General features: G+C 35.8%; 1 protein-coding gene across 2 annotated transcripts; it reads left to right on the top strand.

Annotated features, from left to right (window-relative positions):
• The first annotated feature begins 85 nt into the window (after positions 1-85).
• Positions 86-7,510, top strand: LOC131802798 (cleavage and polyadenylation specificity factor 73). 2 transcript variants are annotated; one of them, XM_059123426.1, is made up of 7 exons: positions 86-246; positions 304-367; positions 455-552; positions 610-1,639; positions 6,115-6,376; positions 6,854-7,299; positions 7,376-7,510. In XM_059123426.1, exons 1-7 carry the CDS (start codon positions 182-184, stop codon positions 7,463-7,465), a joined length of 2,055 nt encoding a protein of 684 aa, XP_058979409.1. In that variant the 5' UTR covers positions 86-181; the 3' UTR covers positions 7,466-7,510. The 2 variants fall into 2 exon arrangements, with proteins under 2 accessions (XP_058979409.1, XP_058979410.1); XM_059123427.1 differs by having other exon boundaries at positions 171-246; positions 459-552.
• Positions 7,511-21,106: the final 13,596 nt, after the last annotated feature.

Genomic DNA, 21,106 nt, shown 5'->3' with positions numbered 1-21,106 from the left:
ACTGCAAACGAAATCTGACACAGCTATTGTGAGAGTATTCGTCAGAAAAATCGATAGCGACAGTGAAACTCGACTAGTTTACTAAAAGTTGTTGAATCGATAAATCGAAACGGTGGAGCAGGAGACTTGGATTCAGTATTGCAATTGGTTAGCAAGAAAAACATACCCATATTTAAATACAATGTCTCAAAGGAATGATGGACATGTTCCGGCAGAGGAAAGTGATTTGTTGCTAATAAAGCCACTGTAAGTGGGGTATGTTTTTTATTTGCTATTGTCAATAATATTAAATTTGGTTTCTAGTGGTGCTGGACAGGAAGTAGGCCGGTCCTGCATAATGTTGGAATTTAAAGGAAAAAAGATTATGGTAAGAAATTTATTTTAATAGAGACAAGACTGATTGTAATGATAGTGGCTTTAATGATGTGCTTGTGCTAATTACATTTTTCTTCAGTTAGATTGTGGAATTCATCCTGGATTGTCAGGAATGGACGCCCTACCTTATGTGGATTTGATTGAAGCCGATGAAGTAGATTTGTTATTTATATCTCAGTAAGAACATCCTCATGCATATTCAGAAGAAACACTATTTTTAAAATGATTTTCTAGTTTTCATTTAGATCATTGTGGAGCGCTTCCTTGGTTTTTGATGAAAACCAGTTTCCGAGGACGTTGTTTCATGACCCATGCAACAAAGGCGATATATAGATGGATGTTGTCGGATTATATTAAGATTAGTAATATTTCCACCGAACAAATGCTTTATACAGAAGCTGACTTAGAAGCTTCCATGGAAAAGATAGAAACCATAAATTTTCACGAAGAACGCGATGTTATGGGTGTTCGATTCTGTGCTTATAATGCTGGCCATGTGCTTGGCGCTGCAATGTTTATGATAGAAATAGCAGGCGTAAAGATTCTATACACTGGCGATTTTTCCCGGCAGGAAGATCGCCATTTAATGGCAGCAGAAATACCAAACATGAAACCGGATGTCTTAATAACAGAATCCACTTACGGCACGCACATTCATGAGAAAAGAGAAGACAGAGAAAATCGCTTTACTTCTTTGGTGCAGAAAATTGTCACTCAGGGTGGCAGATGTTTAATCCCAGTATTTGCATTGGGAAGAGCTCAGGAACTTTTGTTGATATTAGACGAGTACTGGTCACAGAACCCCGAACTTCATGATATACCTATTTACTACGCATCTTCGCTTGCTAAGAAATGTATGGCTGTGTATCAGACCTACATCAATGCTATGAACGACAAAATTCGACGACAGATTGCCGTGAATAACCCCTTTGTATTTCGTCACATATCAAACCTTAAGGGCATTGATCATTTCGACGATATTGGACCATGCGTAGTAATGGCATCTCCTGGCATGATGCAGAGTGGTCTATCTAGAGAATTATTTGAAAATTGGTGCACGGATCCGAAAAACGGCGTAATAATCGCTGGCTACTGTGTAGAGGGAACTTTGGCAAAAACCATTCTTTCGGAACCTGAGGAGATAACGACATTGTCAGGACAAAAACTACCCTTAAATATGTCAGTCGATTATATTTCCTTTTCGGCGCACACGGATTACCAACAAACCAGTGAATTTATACGCCTTTTAAAACCGCAGCATGTGGTAAGTTTCTTAAAAAATATATTCACCAGAGCGGCCCAACGCAATGTGTCACATTGAGAAATTAACTTGGAAGACAATAAGTGTGTCTCCATACTCGTTATGTTATAATAATTATAGTACAATAAGGAGGTAGACCAGCTTTGTAAGACTAGTGAAATATATCCCAGTGGTTATGCCCACTTTCTGTCACAATTATTCAAAACTAGATGCAACAAGTTATTCTCAGTTTTGTATGTATCTACTCAGTTTTGAAAAGTATTAAAAGTTCGAAAGATAAATGGAATACCTGGATCTTTTTCAAAAACATGATCCTAAATGTCTAATATTTCAATGGTTAATATGGTTAATATTACTAGTGTGCATCCCGCCATGTACGCTTCCTTCTAGAAAAAATGAAAGTTTTTTGTTTTTATTTTCAAACATAAATACATACACAAAATTGAAAGAGGTCGGGCACTCTCAAAAAAAAGTAACCAGCTGGTAGCTTTACCTTACATTTTTGATTGTACCATGGTAATAATTATTATCTATATATAAAAGAAAGTTGTTTTAGTTACTACGATTATAACTCAAGAACCGCTGGTCTGATTTTAGCTATTCAGACAATTTCGGAATTGTCCCTTGGCAAAAAGGGATAAGATCCTAAAGATTAGAAATTTTTTATTTTGACTTTTGAAATGCACTATAGTTGGTATGTTCCAGAACGTGCAATAATCTACTATTTTTGCAATTTTCCCCGATATCATAAAGGGAAAATCGGTTATCGTAGTAGAAACTTTTACATTCTTGCAGTTCTGGAATAGACTAAGTAATGCCATGGTAGAATCAAAGAAGGTAAAGTCATTTCAACAAGCATTCAGAGTGGTTAAAGGTATTACGTAGTCGGCTCCATCCATGATTAGCCTAACATGTGTCCCATAAAGTAAGTATTTTTAACGAAGATCGGCCTTTTTATCTTGATTAAAACAACATAATTTTTTTCGAGAGAAACCCATACTTCCTGTGACTTGGATTCCAGAAGGTTCCCAAATTGTAATCTTTTCCTCATTATTTCTAAACTTTGATTCTAGTAGCCTGTTTTGACATGAGGAGAAGATTTCAAGTCTCATTCGAGGGCCGACTACTTAAAAAGAATGTCAAATTTTAAAAACCAATAGCACATATTGCGTGCATAGATTGATATATATTGATTAATTTTTTCAAAATAAATTCTAATATTTGCACCAAGAACAGATGGAACGGACCTCTCCTGATAGTACCTTCCCACGGGTCAAAAGTTTGAATAACAATCACGTCCATAAAAGGCAAGGCACACCTTAAAATTGCCATCAATACAGGATCTAGTGTGGAAATGGAATATATCGGTCCTTCTGATTTCTCCCTCCCTAAAATATGGAGAGAGAGTTGTCTTCGAATTTCACATATCCCAATGTTTCTGCCAACACGAGATTTGGCATGGTCACTTCTTCTCTTCTCTTCATAAACCTCACAAAATGTTATATAATAATTCTATTCTTTTCAAACTTTGCTCATCCCAGTACGTCCGCACACTCAAAATCTGATGTAAAGATTAAATTCAAATTTTAAGTTTTTATTTTGAATTTAAATTTATGTTTTTCAAAATCAGCATGATTTTACCTTCTTAATTCTACCATGCGTAATGCTTTATTTTGCATGATTTTTTATTTTATTTTAACTTATTATTTTCGAAAGAACATTTGTAGTGTTTTTTCTTTTTGAAAAGGGTACTATAAAGCGACGTTATTTATAGATTTTAAGTATTTATTGGGTAGAGGATAAGAAAGAATAAGAAAATATCAACATTTTATCGTGTGCGAACGTTTTTTTTCTATTTGAAACTGGAGAACGGAAATTGCGGGTGGGTTACATTGAAGTGCATTACTTAATTGTGTGGTGGCGAAACTAAACAGATGATGTTGAAATAAATTAACGCGGTCACACAAAAATTAAAGGATAATTACTATTTTAAAATCGCTAAAAATTCACAAAGAAGAACTCATTGCAAAAATTCTCAAATCGAGAAAATTTGTTCAATGGAATCGAATTTCAAACTGATAGCCCATTTTATTGGCAAACTTCGTAAGCAGCTTTAAACATTTACCGTAAAAAACCCGCGAACAAGTTCAAGAATTTATTTATTTTCAAGTCAAGTATATTACATACATATATTATTTTTATACCCTCCACCATTCTTTGTAGGGTATATTAGCTTTGTCATTCCGTTTGTAACTCCTCGAAATATTCATAATAGACCCTACAAAGTATATATATTCTGGATCAGCGTAAAATTCTAAGCCGGCCTAGCGACGTCCATCTGTCTGTTGTAATCACGCTATCTATAAAATAATAAAATAAAATAAATAAAATAATAAATTTAGCATACATGCATAATTTACCAGAAGGCAGGTTAAGTTCGTTAATGGACCATGTTGGTCCACGTTTTCGTATAGCCCCCATATGCCTCCCGATATCCGGTATTTTCATGATTTTAGCGACATTATTCACCGGAATCTTTTCAAATTTTGTATTTGAAGTTCGTAATGTTTACTACTATGGTATATGGTACTACAGGTTCGGCCCGGCACAGTACGATATTAAATTTTGAACTTTCAGATTAGAATTAACATCTAACCTTCCAACCGCAGGACCTATATCGTGCTTCAGCTGGAAGATACGATAGCAATCAAACAAACAAAAATGGCTGACACAGCTGTGTGGGGCTCATATCAAAACGTGGACCTACTTTTTTTATATGGCAATAATCCGTCCTATAAGAATTCAAAATTCGAAATTCATTTGAGACTTCATTCAGTGAAATACCGATATAAACAGGGACTGCTATATGTGGACTATAAAATTAAAAATTTAGTAAGAAAAGGATTCATATCCTCCGAGAAGTATTTCGAAACCTTTAAGAAAGATACTTAAATCGCAGGTACCACTGTGTGCGATACCGAGAAAATATATTGTGCAACAGTTAATCTGTGATTTAGGAAATTTTAAGTGGATAGTATTCGGTTAGTAGATCAGAATACTTCGCAAAGTTAACGATAGAATTTTAAATTTGATACAGTCCAATGGGATACGTCATGGTAGAATCAAGGAGGTAGAGTCATGCAATCATATGTGTACAATTTTTTCAAAAAATATTTATTTGACAATATCTCATTGTCAAAATTTGTATTTATAAATCAATTGTACATACACAAATCAAAGATGGGAACCTGTTTTTATGTAGGGAAATTTGACAAGGTAAATTACAGAAAATGCAGAGATGGGAATGTTTATTTGAAAAGACTAACTTCTTAATTTTAGTTACGTGTAGAATTTGTAACCCCCAAGAGAATATTGGTTGGGAACGTTGATTTGGGATGGACATCTATATGAAATAAATTGTGAAAACATGAACAAATTACAAATATAAGAAAGTAGCACGGGACCGAATATTTGTTGAATCGTCATTGAATTGTACTATGATGAAAAATATGGACTTTATTTGGTCTCCAACTTACAATTTAAATGGCAAATGAAATTAATTCCCATCATACGGTAATGGGTGTAAAATAGTAATTATATATGACTATTCTGAAATCATTCTGCCCTCAATTATGAGGTGGATAAAACTATTTTTACTTATTTAAATCACGCGAGTTTTTTTTTTCAGTTTGACTTGCTATGTTGTTCTGCTATATTTTTGATTTGGCCTCTATTTGTCATCTTGGATTATAAGGGGTAGAAGAAAGCTTTCAATGTTTCAGAGTAGCGCCCATATAAAGATACCTTCTGATTTTACCTATTTCGACGGTATTGATCGTATTTTCCAATCGATTTGGCTTAAACTGTATATTAAGCCTACTCTGGGGATAGAGAACCATCTTACAGAAAATTTTCAACATAGGTACATATTTTGGTATGGCCTCATAAAACAGTACCTCCCAGGTCCACTGATCTATGTGAACAGTTGATATACATTTTTTAATAAATATTCTATATAATTAAGGTTTCTAACTCTCAAATCAAAGCCTATGTCTTAAAAATAGGATCAAGTCTTTTATAACACTTTAAATGGACCGTACGCGATCATTTTTGACTAATTGTCTTTTCTCAAAGGATTTTATCAATCATTCCGTACTTATCATTAAAGCATGATTAAAATTCACTACAAAATTTTACAGCCACCCTTCGACAAGACACTTTCTAAAACAACGGAAGTGCTCAAATTTGGCATTGCTAAAAGCTTAAATTATTGTGAAAGCTATACAAATGAAATTATGGGCATTATCCTGATAATGTAGGTTCTTTATATAATTATATAGAATTTATACCATATTTTTCCAATATTTAAATTTAATTTTAATTTAATATTTAAATTTGTGACTATATGTAAAATTTATGCATATGATTCGATAACGTTCTCATGTGCAATACACTAATTTATGTCTCCCGTATTTCAGGTATTAGTGCACGGAGAGCAGAATGAAATGTCCCGACTTAAGATGGCCTTGCAACGAGAATATGAAGCAGATCCAAATAATGATATCAAGTTTTACAATCCTCGTAATACTCACTCTGTAGAATTATATTTTCGTGGAGAAAAAACAGCAAAAGTTATGGGTACATTAGCTGCATCTAAACCAGAAGTCGGAAATAAATTGTCAGGTGTATTGGTTAAGCGTGATTTCAAATATCATCTGCTCTCTGCTTCGGATTTATCAAGTAAGTTGTCCCCATGATATAATAACAAAGGGCAGAGTCAAGTTACATCCTAAGTTTTCTTTGTGCGCTTCTATTCTGTCAAAATATATACACAATTTGTGTATTATCTTGAATAATGAAGGAAAGCAAATGAAATTCAAATTCAGTTGCAACAAAAATTCATTCTTTCGACGATAACGGACAATATATATATTTATTGATTTTGGGAAAATAATCTAGTCCTTTTATCTTGGAATATAATCAAAATTTCATTCGTGTTTTGTAAGTTTTTCCCAATATACAAAGTTTGTGGAAAATTTGAAATATAAACAGAACAAAAGTCTAGTTCCGAGTTACATATATTCCAGATTATTTTAAGTTGTCCCTTACACATTTCTAAATAAAACAGAAAAACACAGCTTCTCTCTGTATAATGAGGGTTTTATTATTTAACCAGATCATTGATCAAACAAATACTATTATTATGTTAATTTGCAGAATATACAGACATGAGTATGTCTGTCGTGACACAGCGTCAATCCATACCGTGGAATAGCTCATTGAGTACATTGCAATTACTGTTGGATCGTATTGGTGGAGCTGGTACGGTACAGGTGTTGGAGGAGGACAAACGAATTCGAGCATTCGCATGTATAGAACTCACCGTAGATGCAAAAATTATTGTTATGGAGTGGCAAGCTACCCCCGTAAATGACATGTTTGCTGATTCCGTTCTTGCTTGCATTATGCAGACTGAAATGGGAGGTACCAATATAAAGGGCACAACTGGCCAATCAAAATCAGACCGCACACATTTTAAAGAATGTCTTTTAGAAACATTACAAGACACATTTGGCGAAAACTGTATTCCCAAAATGTTCAAAGGTGATATTCTAGTAGTAAGCGTCTCTGATAGACATGTGGAGGTTAATTTGGAAACATTGGTACGTATATGCGAATATATTCATGTATGAAGTTCTCTAAAAATAAAATATTTTTTTGCTATTATCATTATTGCAGGCTGTCACAACTACTGATGATGAGAATCTACGCCAAATTATAAGTACTACTGTTCAAAAGTTATATCAGGCTCTAGTATCCACTACGTAATAACAAAAATATATTGATTGTTTTAAGGGAGAAACTCTCATAAAATTATTTTTTTAATTAAATGGAAAATCTGATTTTGGCTGTATTTATCATTTTCTTCAATTTATGAGTAAATCGACGTAAAACGAAACATATTCGACTATCCTCATCGCATGGACCAGACGTGATTTGATAATGTGTTTGTACTGGTAATTCCATTTTATTTATTGAGTCTTTGTACTGGTAAGACAAAATAATTTTGTTTTTCGTCTTATCATGAAATTTACACTCATTCTTTCTGAAAGTTTTTCTTGTTTTAACCTGCGAAGTGTGAGAATCTTATCCTTACGGGTGTACCAGATCAAAGCTTAAATCGTGACTTCGGCGTGGAAATACAACGCTGTTGTCAGAAATTTGGTACCCTCAATTCTGTCCTAATATGTCCTAATTATAGGACATATCCACAAATTTGTGTATTGATTGGATAGATTTTGCACATTTGAGGCATACAATTATTGAACATACCACGGCTAAGGATTTATGGGGGAACTACGTCGAAATCTGATCCGGTCTTGATAGGTTTTTGAGAGACTCGTTTTTTAGCCACAATCATTAACTCATAAAATATTTTAATCGCTTGAACCATAAATGTGACCGTTATATCGATTATATATTATATTATATCTGGCCTCATACAAATTACTATGGAAATAAATATCGCTAAGAATCACGCTAAGAATTCAATTGCCATTAAAATTTCATTTTTAAGATTTTTGGATCAAATGGAAAAAATATAACAGAGGGCTGCCAAGAGACAATTGTCGCACAAAAAAGTGCAACATTGGAACCGATTTAAGTAAACTCTGGGTAACGGTTAAGTCACTCTCTAACCCTGGGAAAAAGGATGATAGGACTGCATCACATTTAACGACGAAACGACAATTGGTGATGTTTGCGAATGTCATCCAAAACGCTTAGTCATCCAAAGCGTTGGGCCTAGACGGAATATCAAGGGTAATGTTGAAGCAATTGGATACACCGGGAGTTAAATATCTAACAAAAATCCTTAACCTGTCGTTAGTCACCCACATAGTTCCTGAAGCCTGGAAAATGGGCAGGGTGCTCCCGCTACTGAAGCCAGGCAAGGATGCCAGCAAAGGCGAATCATACAGGCCAATTTCGCTTTTGTCGCCAGTAGCAAAGACTCTCGAGGCTTTACTCCTCCCAGTGTCAGAGGAAGTTATTCAGTTGATCAGACATGGTTTCCGTCAACTACATGGTACCACCACATGCCATATCCACACATATCAGTTGATGACTCAATCAGAACAGGCCGTGCCATAGAACAGTAGTAGTGGCTCTTGATCTATCAAAGGCCTTGCCGAGCTGTCCGACGACGGCCAATGTTTGAACGTTGGATAGTCAATTATATGTGTGGAAGCCAGTCGTACGTGGAATTCCGTAATAAGAAGTCCAAGCCCAGTAGAGTGAAACCAGAAGTTTCCCAACGTGGGCTGATATCTCCTAAACTGTTTAACCTCTACATTTTCGGAATTCCGTGCCCCACAGACGGCATCGAGATCGTAGCATATGCGGATGACTGTACGATCATGGCGTCGGGTCCTGTTATTGATGACATATGTGTCAGGGTGAACAGCTAACTCGAGAAGCTTGCGCCGCTAAATCAACGGACACACTATTTACCACATGGACTGCGGAGATGAGAACACAGTTAAATGTGCAGGTCAAGGGGCAAGCCACAGCTATCTGCGATAAATTGAATAGTAGGAACAAGGTTCTCATGGCGCTAGCCGGCAGCACTTGGGGCACGGATAACCTCTTATAAAGCGATAGGTCGGTCTGTGGTTAGCTATGCGTTTTCAGTGTGGTCTGCGAATACGAGTGAAACGCAGACGTAGTTATCAATTACAGTATGAATGCCATCCCCGGAGACAGAGACACAATGTTAGTTTATGGTAATTAACAAGTTAAAAAGCAGTAATGTTCGGCCGGGCCGAACTTTAAATACCCTCCACCATTTGGAACGAATTTGGAAATTTTCAAAAAATAAAATCCTTAAAAAATTCTGTTAAAATTTTAAAAATCCCCAATATAGCAGTTATATTGGGTTCTATACGACGTGGACCTACAGAGGCATTGTTTGTCATAAGCCATTACCATATTCAAATTCCAAACTTAAAATAATCTGTGAATAATGTAGCTAAAATCATCAAAATACCGTATATGGAGGTACCGTTATATCGGAGCTGTGGGAAGACCTGGACCAGCATAGACAATTTTCTGTCATAGGCTGTAACATCCATTACGAACTTTAAATACGACATCTCAAACAATTTCGGTGGGTATAGCACCTAAAATCGTCAAAATACCGAATGTAGGGAGGTACTGATATATGGGGGCTATATGAAAACGTAGACCTACATGGCCCATTTACGAACTTAATCTGCCTAGTGGAAAAATAAACATGTGATAGCGTGATTGCAACAGACAGACGGACTTCGCTAAATTGACTTAGAATTTACGCTGATCAAGAATATATATACTTTGTTGGGTCTAACATGAGTATTTCGAGGAATTACAAACGGAATGACAAAGTTAATATATCCTCCATAGTATGGTGGAGGGTATAAAAAGATTTTTTTGACAGACTCACGAAAAGTTGAAGAAACATTGAACAAAGCTAATGTGAAAGCAATTTTTCCCCGAAATTGAAATTGTATGCATGGTACAATGAAGGGAAGGTAGGTCAACTTTAAAAAAATTGCAAGTATAGAGGTCTACCTGTTTGGCTTGTAATGTCAAAATTGGTATCAAAACAATAAAAAATTAAACAATCGTAAGCTAGATCTCGTTGAGTGCAAATCGTTTCGCGGAAAAAATCGAGCTATCAAAACAGTAAAAAACTAACCAACCTCATTATATGAACAAAAGCAAACCAAATTAAAACATTTCTTGTGAAAAATATAGTCTTTTTCAAAAAGATTAATGAAATAAAAACTCGATCTTTGTGAAAAACGAAAACATTTTGTGAAGACCAAAAACTTTTTTGTTGGTGGAAAATTTATAAAATCTAATGCGCAAAATTCTGTGCAAACACAGTGCCTTTTAGTGTGCATAAAAAATCCATCAAGGAACAAAATTGCATTCCCAATTAGTCTGTGGTGTTTTGGCTAGATAGATTGTGGTGTTTTTGGTGTTCGTTGTGGCCGGGCTGCTGTTGGCGTACTTTGTGTGTGTGTATTTGTGCGTACCCAGTAAACAATTTTTGCCGAATTCGGTCCGATTTCTGTCAGAATCTCTGAAAAAATGTCCGATTCAGATTCCGAATTCCTTCCGATTTCGGTACGAAAGTTGTATGGACGTGGTCACCGAATTCGGAAAGATTTTCTGAAAAAAATCTGAAAAAATATTAGATTTTCTGGACGAATTCGGTCCGAATTCGGTGAAAATTCTTGAAAAAATAGGAGAAAAAATTAGATTTTCGGAAAAGATTCGGAGGACAACTCCGAATTTCTGAAAGAAATCGGTCAGAATTCGAAAGAAAATTCAGATTTTCTGAAAAAAAAAAAACGCTCAGAATTCGGGAGAAAGTTCCGATTTTCTGAAAGAAATCGTTCAGAATTCGGAAGAAATATCGAAAAAATCGTCACACCACTTAAAAATGAAAAAAAAACACATATTTATTAAAAAAAAAAACAAACAATTTATTTCGGGTTTCGTAAAATTGTAGTTTAAATATTACATCTATAATAAATTTACATTATAAATATTATTTTTATTAGGAACATAACATACAGTAGCACGTTTCTGTTTCAACTGCTAAACAAGAACTAAAAATAAAAAGCAGTGCACACAGAAAACCGGTATGTAGTTGTTCTTGCAATTTTTTCCATCATATTTTTTTGGGAACGAAAGAGAAAGAAGCTGATTCACAACAAAAACAAAACGCACATTTTTACAACGGAAAATCTAACAGTTCACAATAACAATAACAAATAGCATTTTTGCTTTGCGCTTTGTTGTTGTTGAGATCTTGAAATGAATGATCACAACAACAACTACTATGGGAGAGAATGTGTCAAACCACCACCATCCGTTTACATGTGGGAGAGAATATGCCAGAGCAATAGACAATCTACTCTCTCCTTTTGTACATTTTTCGAGTTTTTTTCGCTTAAAAACACAGGAAAATGTGCAGAAATTCTAAAAAAAAACGTCAGAAATTTCGGAAAAAAATCTAAAATCAGAGCAGTCGGAAAAAATTGTTTACTGGGTAGACGCACGTTACTTTTTCGGCTCTATTCTAAAAACTCCAGAACATTGTGTGTGTATGTGCGGGTAAACCGAAACGAACTTGCTGGGTCGAGATCATTCTCGAACACGTAAATAACGGACAATACGTTACTTTTTAAATCCTAATGGAGGAGGGGGTTAACATCTCTCCTCCGCTTTATAGGCGGGAGAGCAAACAACCACCCAAAAGTAGGGATAGAAGCCGTAGTGGAATGCGAGAAAAAAGACCACGCGTAGATGATGAACCTTCTAGAAATAACTCGATTATTGAAATCCAAATAAACAGCAAAAATTCAGAAGATTATAAAATGGGCCAAACCAAAGACAATTTTAACGTACCTTCTGTTGAGGGTGGAAACTCTCAGATCTCAAACCTAGAAAAAAATAATGGTGGTAAATGTGATTTTAAATGCGATGTTGATCATCGTGGTCCATACATTGTATACGTGGACAAAGTAGACCAAAACGGAAAGATCTCCTCCATAAACAGTGTCGCACTATCCAGAATTATTAAAGATCTAGGTTTCGCTGGCGTCCTAGACGCAAACAAGATTGGCTTTGGCAGGGCCAAAGTTGTATGCAGAAATGCTGCTGCGGCGAACATTCTAGCTGGCAATAAAAAATTGATGGAGTCAGGATACCAGGGAAAAATATTTGGACATTTCGTTTCGAAAATGGGAATCATTTTTGGAGTTCCAGTCGACATCACTGAAGACGAACTCACAAAAGCCATCCAGTCTGATGTGGACATCCTCAAGGTGATCCGAGTAACCAAAATGGAACAAGGTGTACGTGTCAATACACCCAGGGTTAAAATTCTTTTCAAAGGCCTCGATCTACCCAAGACGATAAGACTGTACGAATTTACCAAACGTGACGTTAAACATTTCATCTCTTTTGGAACGTGCCTAAAGTGTTACCGGCACAACCACTATGCACAGCATTGCAAGCAAAAAATTAGCTCATGCCGTAAATGTTACCACAGACATGAAGAAAATGCACCATGCATTCTCCCAATTGTCTGCCCCAACTGCGAATGTAACCACTCACCCATCGTTAAGGACTGCCCGACAAGGGAAAGAGTCTATCAGATTAAAAGAATCATGACCATGGAGAACGTGTCCCAAGGCGAAGCTCGCATCAAGTACGCTAAACATTTCTCAAACCGCTATAGTTTACTCGATGAGGAACTAGAGGACAATTTCCCGGCACTCTCAAAGTCGTCCAACAAAAGTAAAGGAGAAAAGACTGAAACAATAAATAGCTATATGGAGTCGGCAAAACTAATCCATGCCAAACAACCCTATTCCAAGGTGGCAAAAGTAAACATAAATCGACAACGTGAGCAAGAGAACGCTGCCAAAACTATGTTAGAGTACAAAAAAGCACTTGAAGTGGATAACGTATACAAATCCGGCAACGGCACGGCACTAGTCAACCTCAACAAAGTTGAGGAATTAGGAAATTTCTTAACTGGAATCTCAGCAGATCTCGGAACCATCAACAGAAATAACACTGGCAAAATTGCAAACGAACATATGCGCTTTCTCATTCAACTTAAGCAAAAGATCGATAGGCAGCTAGCTGACATAGACACCTTCATAATGAGATCCAAAGTACAGGAGATGGAATCATCTCAAGAATATGTAACCAATTAAACACGTTACTCTTCTTTTCCATAAAATAACAGCAACATGAAAATTCTCCAATACAATATACAAAGTATCAACAAAAAAGAAAACAAGGATCTCCTTGAATTATTTTTACAAAACGAAGATATAGACATAGCCCTGCTAGCCGAAACCTGGGTCAAAAACAATGCGGAAGTCAGTCTATGCAACTATAATTTTCTGAGCAAGGGGAGATCGGATGGATATGGTGGAGTTGGTATCGCCATACGACGCAATATCACCTACAGCATCATCGGATTCGACCCGAAATACGAAATAATGGGTATCACAACCCACAATCTACGGAAAAACATAAACATAATCACTGCATACATTCCGCCCAGTACTCAAAGAGACCCCTTCAAAACTATGAGCAAGGCTATCTTTGAAACCGCATCAAGGCTAAATGGTGTCACTCTAATCACTGGAGATTTCAATGCGAAAGCGGTCAGTTGGGGCAACTCAATCACTGACGCGAAGGGCCATACTATAACAACCCACATAAACGAATACAATATCTTCTGCTTAAATGATGGCAACCCCACCTTCACTCTTAATGACACACATTCGGCTATTGATCTATCTTTCATAAACTCAACAAATTTTGCAATATCATGGAAAGTCCTGCCCGACAAAATCACCAGCAGCAACCATTTGCCCATTTTAATGGAAACATCCGCCAATGCCAATGTACCAAGAAAACGCAAAAAAGTCCAACATGCCAAAATTATGTCACAGATGGGCGAAATGTCAGTGGGTGACACACTACAAGATTTCAACAGTAAGGTCAATACAATAATACAAGAAAACACGATCAAACTGGGCCCCAACAACAACTACGTACCGAAACCATGGTGGGATGAGGAGATTCGGGAGCTCTACCAAGCACGCACGGCTGCTAGAAGAAGATACACCAGAAGTAAATCATGGACAGATGCTCTAGCCCTTGGTGAAGCAGAACGGAAGCTGTACAATAAAATAGCAAAGAAAAAGAGGAAACTTTTTAAAATCTTTCAATGCCAGCTCAACACCGCAAACTCAACCAAAGACATGTGGGACATGGTCAAAAACACTAAAAAATATGGTCAAGAAAAGCCCGTCAACAACGTGTGGAACGAGAAACAACAAATCGATTATCTAAACCTAGTAGCGGAACAAGCAAATTCAAGTACAGGATCAATGGAAATCGCATTTGGAAATATAATCAGTGACCGCCCTCTACTGAATAAGGAATCCTTCGAACGTTTTTTGACCAGTCGTAGTTCCAGATCTGCTGCTGGACCAGACAATATCACCTACGGCATGATCGCCAGTCTTAAAGAAGAAGAAAGACAGAAATTCTATAACATTTTATTAGAAATATGGAAAAAAGGTGACTTTCCAGAAGAATGGCGGAAAATCAGAATAACGCCAATTCCAAAAAGGGGCAAAGACCTAGGCAACATATGCAATTACAGACCGATAGCGTTAATGTGCACTGCGCAAAAAATCTTGGAAAGCGGTATAAAAGAGCTAATACTGGAGTTCACTGAACAAAGAAAAATCATCCCTGCAAAATCGTATGCATTTAGGCCAGGCAGATCCACCTCATGCTGCATAAATGATCTCATCAATACTGTAGAGATCCTCAGGAAATCATGTTGTTGGCGCTTGTGTTGACGTGGAGAAGGCGTTTGACAACACCAACGTACACAAACTATCAAGAATCCTTTTCGAGAAAGGCTTTAACATGCATATAATCAAGTGGATATTCGACGGCATGAAACCAGAAGATTAGAATTGGGTAAATGTACCAAAACCATAACAAATGGTATTCCTCAAGGCAGCGGACTTAGCCCTGTGTTATTTAACATATACACAGCACAGTTGCATCACACCACATCAGATAGAACCACCATTTTTCAGTTTGCGGACGACTTTTTCATCCTTTGTCATGATAAACTTTTCAACAAAGCCAAAGAATTGTTAACTCAAGAGCTACATAATATGTTTTCTAAATGTGCCAACCTTGATCTCACCTTCAACATGAGCAAAGTCAACATCATTCACTTCTGTAGGCGGCCACGCGATCTGGACATAAGCATCAACAATGAACAATTGAACCAAACAAACCGTATTAAATACCTTGGTATACATATCACAGCCAGTGGGTCTGCTAGGGTCCATGTTGATGGAACCGTGCATAAAGTGGATCATACCTGCGATTTCCTAAAAATTCTCAGCGGATGTAGATTTGGTGTGGCCCCATACAGGGCGCTCCATTTCTATAAAGCCTTTGCGCGTCCCAAAATCGAATATGGTGCAGCAGCCTTGTCAAATCTGACAAAAACCGCAGAAACAAGAATTAAAACATGTATTCATGGATGGCTTCGCAAATCTCTGGGCCTTATCAAATCCACCCCAACTCCAATCATTTACCAATTGGCAGCCGAACTTCCACCACGGTACAAATTTCAGATAAGTACAGCTAAAGAGTTAATAAAAAGCAAAGCATACGGCCTCCCTGTAATAGAGCAGGTTCAAAAATTAGGGAACATTAATTCCAGCTATGCACTAACCCTAAGAAAGTTCAATGAGATCATCCTAAACGTTGCCCCAACAAGAGCGACAGCTGCGTCTTCAAAATACATCAACATAGTTACAGAATTCTTTAAAGGTATTGCCACTAAAAAATCGGAAGCGAACCTTCAAATTGTCAATCAACTCATAAATGAGAAAATTGCGCAACTGAAAGAAGAGAACTTCGAAATCTTCTTTACCGACGGATCGGTAATAGACAATATCAGTGGAGCCGCTTTTTCAACAGCAATACCTTAAAATCCTTCTATACCGACAAAAAGCTTGCGTCCATGACATCGGAAATAATTGCCATCCATCAAGTGCTAATCTTTGCTCAAAATAACGCGTTGACCAAAATTGCAATATTAACTGACAGCAAAAGTGGAATACAAGCAATAAAATCCAAAAACCACAACAGCTATTTAATCGATGACTTAGTACACATATCAAACAGCGCATAGATCAAAGTTGAAATGCATTACATTCCGGGGCATCTCAACATAACCCAAAACGAGACAGTAGACCTAGCAGCGAAAAACGCAGAAAATGAAGGCACCTTTCTGAACATCAGATGGCCCATAAATGATGCCATAAACCATATACAAGACAAAATATGGGAAGACTGGTCAGAAGAATACTCCAGGATTGCAGAGCACAGTAATTCCCACTTCTTCAAAATTTTCACCAAACCAGAAAGGACCCCCTGGTATAAAAAATCTAAATTACACCCTGACGACCAGAAGATGATGAATTGAATTTTGTCCAACCATACATTCAGCAAGAGCACCCTTTATAAAATGAATGCGGTACCCTCAGCAGACTGCGAAACATGCAACGCAGAAGAAACCATTTCACACATATTGTTCAGTTGCACCAAACATGACAACATCAGAAGCAAGTACAAATCCTTCAATGGAATCTTCACCGTCGAAGATTTCATAGCCAAACATCACTGGGAACACCTGCATGATATGGTCAAGCTCATAAAAGAAACAACATCGCAAATATAACATGAAGGCACACAGACAAAGTCTGTTTTTTCGTGTGGCAATATACCCCCTACCTCTCCAAAAGAGAGTTCGCCAATTATCCCCTCCCCTTTTTCCCCCTTTTAGTTCCTAACGCGCTTCGGGATTTTAAAATAAAAAAATAAAAAATTAAACGACTTGTTGCATTTATTTTGAATAAATAATTGAAAACCGCGATAACTGAATGAAAGGTCAATACTTCTTTCCAAAATCATGTACTATATATCTCTAAAGGATTATTTCGCTACAAAAACTCTAGATTTTGTCGATGCATACGTTGAAATAAACATTTTGAAAACATCCGAATTTGAATATTTTCTGAACAATTATTTTGTTATTGAAAAGAAAACACATAAACAAATAAAGATGACATATTAAGCCAAAAAATAGAAACATTAAAATCATATGGTATCATAGCCCTACCTTGATATCATTGCACCATGATTGTATGTAGGGAGTTGATTTTTTCTACCTTCTGTAATTTGGCCATGATTATACCATCAACGTTGGAGACGTCAAGAAAACGACGTATACAGAATTTATTGCAATCGGAAGAAGGCATTAATGTTAAGATGAATAGCCATTTATGTTATCCTTTTACTTTTGGAAAAAGAACTAAAGCTACAGCCATGGTACTATAAGGAGGTAGAACCATGGTACAATGATATCAAGGTAGGGCTATGATACCATATGATTTTAATTTTTTTATTTTATTGGCTTAATATGTCATCTTTATTTGTTTATGTATGTGTTTTCTTTTCAATAAAAAAAATGTTCAGAAAATATTCAAATTCGGGTGTTTTCAAATGTTTATTTCAACGTATGCATCGACAAAATCTAAAGTTTTTGTAGCGAAACAATCCTTTATGTGGCGTTTCCACTGCACTTGATTCGCTCTCTATTTGTACGTTGTTCAAATCAAATCACTCTCAGAACAACGAAAAAATATGTCCCATCCCTAACAAATGAGAGCATTTATCGAAAAAATAAATTATGACATTTAAAAATTAAAAATAGAAAAATTTAATGAAATTTTAAAAATTTTTGGGAAGACTGAAAATTTTGAATGAAAACTACAATGTTGAATGGCGTATGTACATTCAAACGAAAGTACATTTGTGTTTGTTTTCTCTTTTGAGACGAGCTTAATGATCTGAAATTTGCAGTGACTTAACAACAGAAAGTACATTTTGTTTTTTCTCTCATTCGAGGTACGCATTTTATCCACGAGTTGAAATTTCTACAGAAAACTGCAAACAAAAGAGGCAATATTTTCAAAAACTTTGTATCGACAGAAAAAATTTTTGACAAGTGTCTCTCCAGCAAAATTTAAAAATAGAAAAATACAAAAATATTTTGTAAATGTCAACATTTACACAAAAAGTTGAAAACGTGAATGAAAATTATAAAATTAACGATATAATAAATCTTTGGGAGAAAAACAATCATTTCTTCTATTCATATTAGTGAGAATTTCATGTATTTTTGTATAAATTCCCATTAAAATCAACAAACAAAATTTTTGAAAAAATGAATTATTTTACTATGAAGAGCGAACAACGTTGTTCGGTTTCCAATGAAACATGCTATTAGAGATATATAGTACATGATTTTGAAAAGAAGTGTTGACCTTTCATTCAGTTATCGCAGTTTTCAATTATTTATTCAAAATAAATGCAACAAGTTGTTTGATTCAATCAAACAACTTGTTGCATTTATTATGAATAAATAATTGAAAACCGCGATAACTGAATGAAAGGTCAACACTTTTTTTCTAACTTGAAAAAATTGCAAGTATAGAGGTCTACCTGTTTGGCTTGTAATGTCAGAAGTACTATCAAAACAATCATTGCATTGTTTTTGAAGAAATAATCGAAAACCGCAAAAACTCAGTTTTTTATTTAAAAATCATGTTCTATATATCTCTAAAGTTTTATTTCGCTACAAAATCTGTAGACTTTGTCGATGCATACACTGCAATAAGCATTTTGAAAACACAGTTTTGAACTGAACAGTTTTTTATACCCTCCACCAAAGTATAGAGGGTATATTAAGTCTGCCATTCCGTTTGTTACACCTCGAAATATACATTTTAAACCCCACAAAGTATATTCTTGATCAGCATAAAATTCTATGTCGATTAACGATGTCCGTCCGTCTACCCGTCTGTGGAAATCAATCTAGCTTCCGAACGAAATTAAGTAAATTGATAAAATTTTACTCAAATGTGTATTATGTCTGCAGGACTTTTGGTATTGAAAATGGGTAGATCCACGTTTTGGTATAGCCTCCATATAAGGGTACCTCCCTTTTTCCGTATTTTGGTGATTAAAACGAAAGTCACCGGAACTGTTTTTTGTGTATTTGAAGTCCGTAATGGGTACTACAGCCTATGACAGAAAATTGTCTGTGCAGTTCCACGTCTTCGCATAGCCCCCATATAACGGTACCTCCCAATATTCGGTATTTTGATAATTTTAGCGACATTGTTCACCGGAATTGTTTCAAATTTGGCGTTTGCAGTTCGTAATGGATACTACAGCCTATGACAGAAAGTTGTCCGTGCAGGTTCACGGCTTCGTATATCCCCCATATAACGGTATCTCCCTTTATTTGGAATGTTAATGATTTTAGCTACATTTTAGCATTTGAATATTGTAATGGTTTATGACAAAAGTTGCCTATGCAGGTCCACGTCGTCGTATAGACCCTAATATAACGGCTACATTCGGTATTTTTAGGATTTTAATAGAATTTTTAACGGATTTTATTTTTTGAAAATTGCCAAAATCTTTCCAAATATTGGAGGGTATTCAAAGATCTGCCCGGCTTTTTTACTTGTTTATTATATAAAAGAATACTCACACGTAAACCAAAAAAAAAAAAAGTTGACGTATTAAGCCAAGAAATTAAAAAAAAATTAAAATCATATGGTATCATAGACCTACCTTGATTTTATTGTACCATGCCATGTATAGTCATTTGTGACCTTCATGTATGTTTCAAATTTCTACAATATTTTGTATTACTAGAATTCAATAAACATTGTTACAATAATACTTATTGGTAAAAATAGCTACTTTGGCAAAAAAATAAAGGGTGAAATGGAGTTGCATTATTTCCCTGAAACTGTAACGAATACCCCATTGACTTTTGGAGACGCGATAATGCATAAAGCAAACTAGCTTTGAACAGAGTGCAACATAATAATTTATCTTACAAGAGTGGAGTGGCAATTATTTACATCTCCCCATCAGTCAATAAACACAAAACCGTTAGAAAATTCTAGATTAACCATGTCAGAAGAATACAGGTAGATGCATCAACGCTTGGGAGCAATGATATTTCAAAAAAAATTAAATGTCCTTTAAAATATAAGTAGATTTTAATATGTTTTCTTATACGACGTCATTCTGAGGTTATTATAATTCGTGTTTTTCAACAATTTTTGCAAATTTAAATAATTTTTCATTCAACATTTTCAATTCCAAAATTGGTTTGGCAGTTCATTGTCCCAGCAGCTGTGTCGATGCGTCTACCTATATTCTTCTACCATGAGATTAACCATGTAAAATGTAAATAAATCGACAGCATGTTTACAGGCCACCGTTTCTGTAATGGTACGCTAGCTCGTTTTGGAATTATGGTGACGTACGGGAAACAGCAGATTACATAATTTTAAAATGTCGAACTCTTTAAACGAAAACGGATTAACTTTACAGAAGATTCTATCAAAGCTTATGGTTCTGAGAAAACGTCATTGATCACTAAATTTTTAGATAAAATTTCATGGAATTTGGGCATTTTTCATGTCCTGGCGCTATCTTGGAAACACGAGCCAACATATTCTTGGGTGTATCTACGTCTCCGTTAAAATGAGAATTATGTTAGTTGTTGTATTGGAATGTAATCTAGGCATAAAATACTTTTTCTGGGCGCATCACGACTAGTCAGGGTTTGAATAACTTGCTTCAAGTAAAGCTGGATTTGAAAAATCCGATCGATACGCTCTGGAATCGACATTTGAAATCGTGTGGATTTAGGGTGGGAATACATAAAGCGTATATTTGGCTGACGAAGGTTATCGACTG

This window comes from Musca domestica, unplaced genomic scaffold (genome assembly GCF_030504385.1).
Source record: "Musca domestica strain aabys unplaced genomic scaffold, Musca_domestica.polishedcontigs.V.1.1 245, whole genome shotgun sequence".
In the NCBI taxonomy this organism is placed as follows: domain Eukaryota; kingdom Metazoa; phylum Arthropoda; class Insecta; order Diptera; family Muscidae; genus Musca; species Musca domestica.
This window is presented reverse-complemented; position numbering and strand designations above follow the sequence as displayed.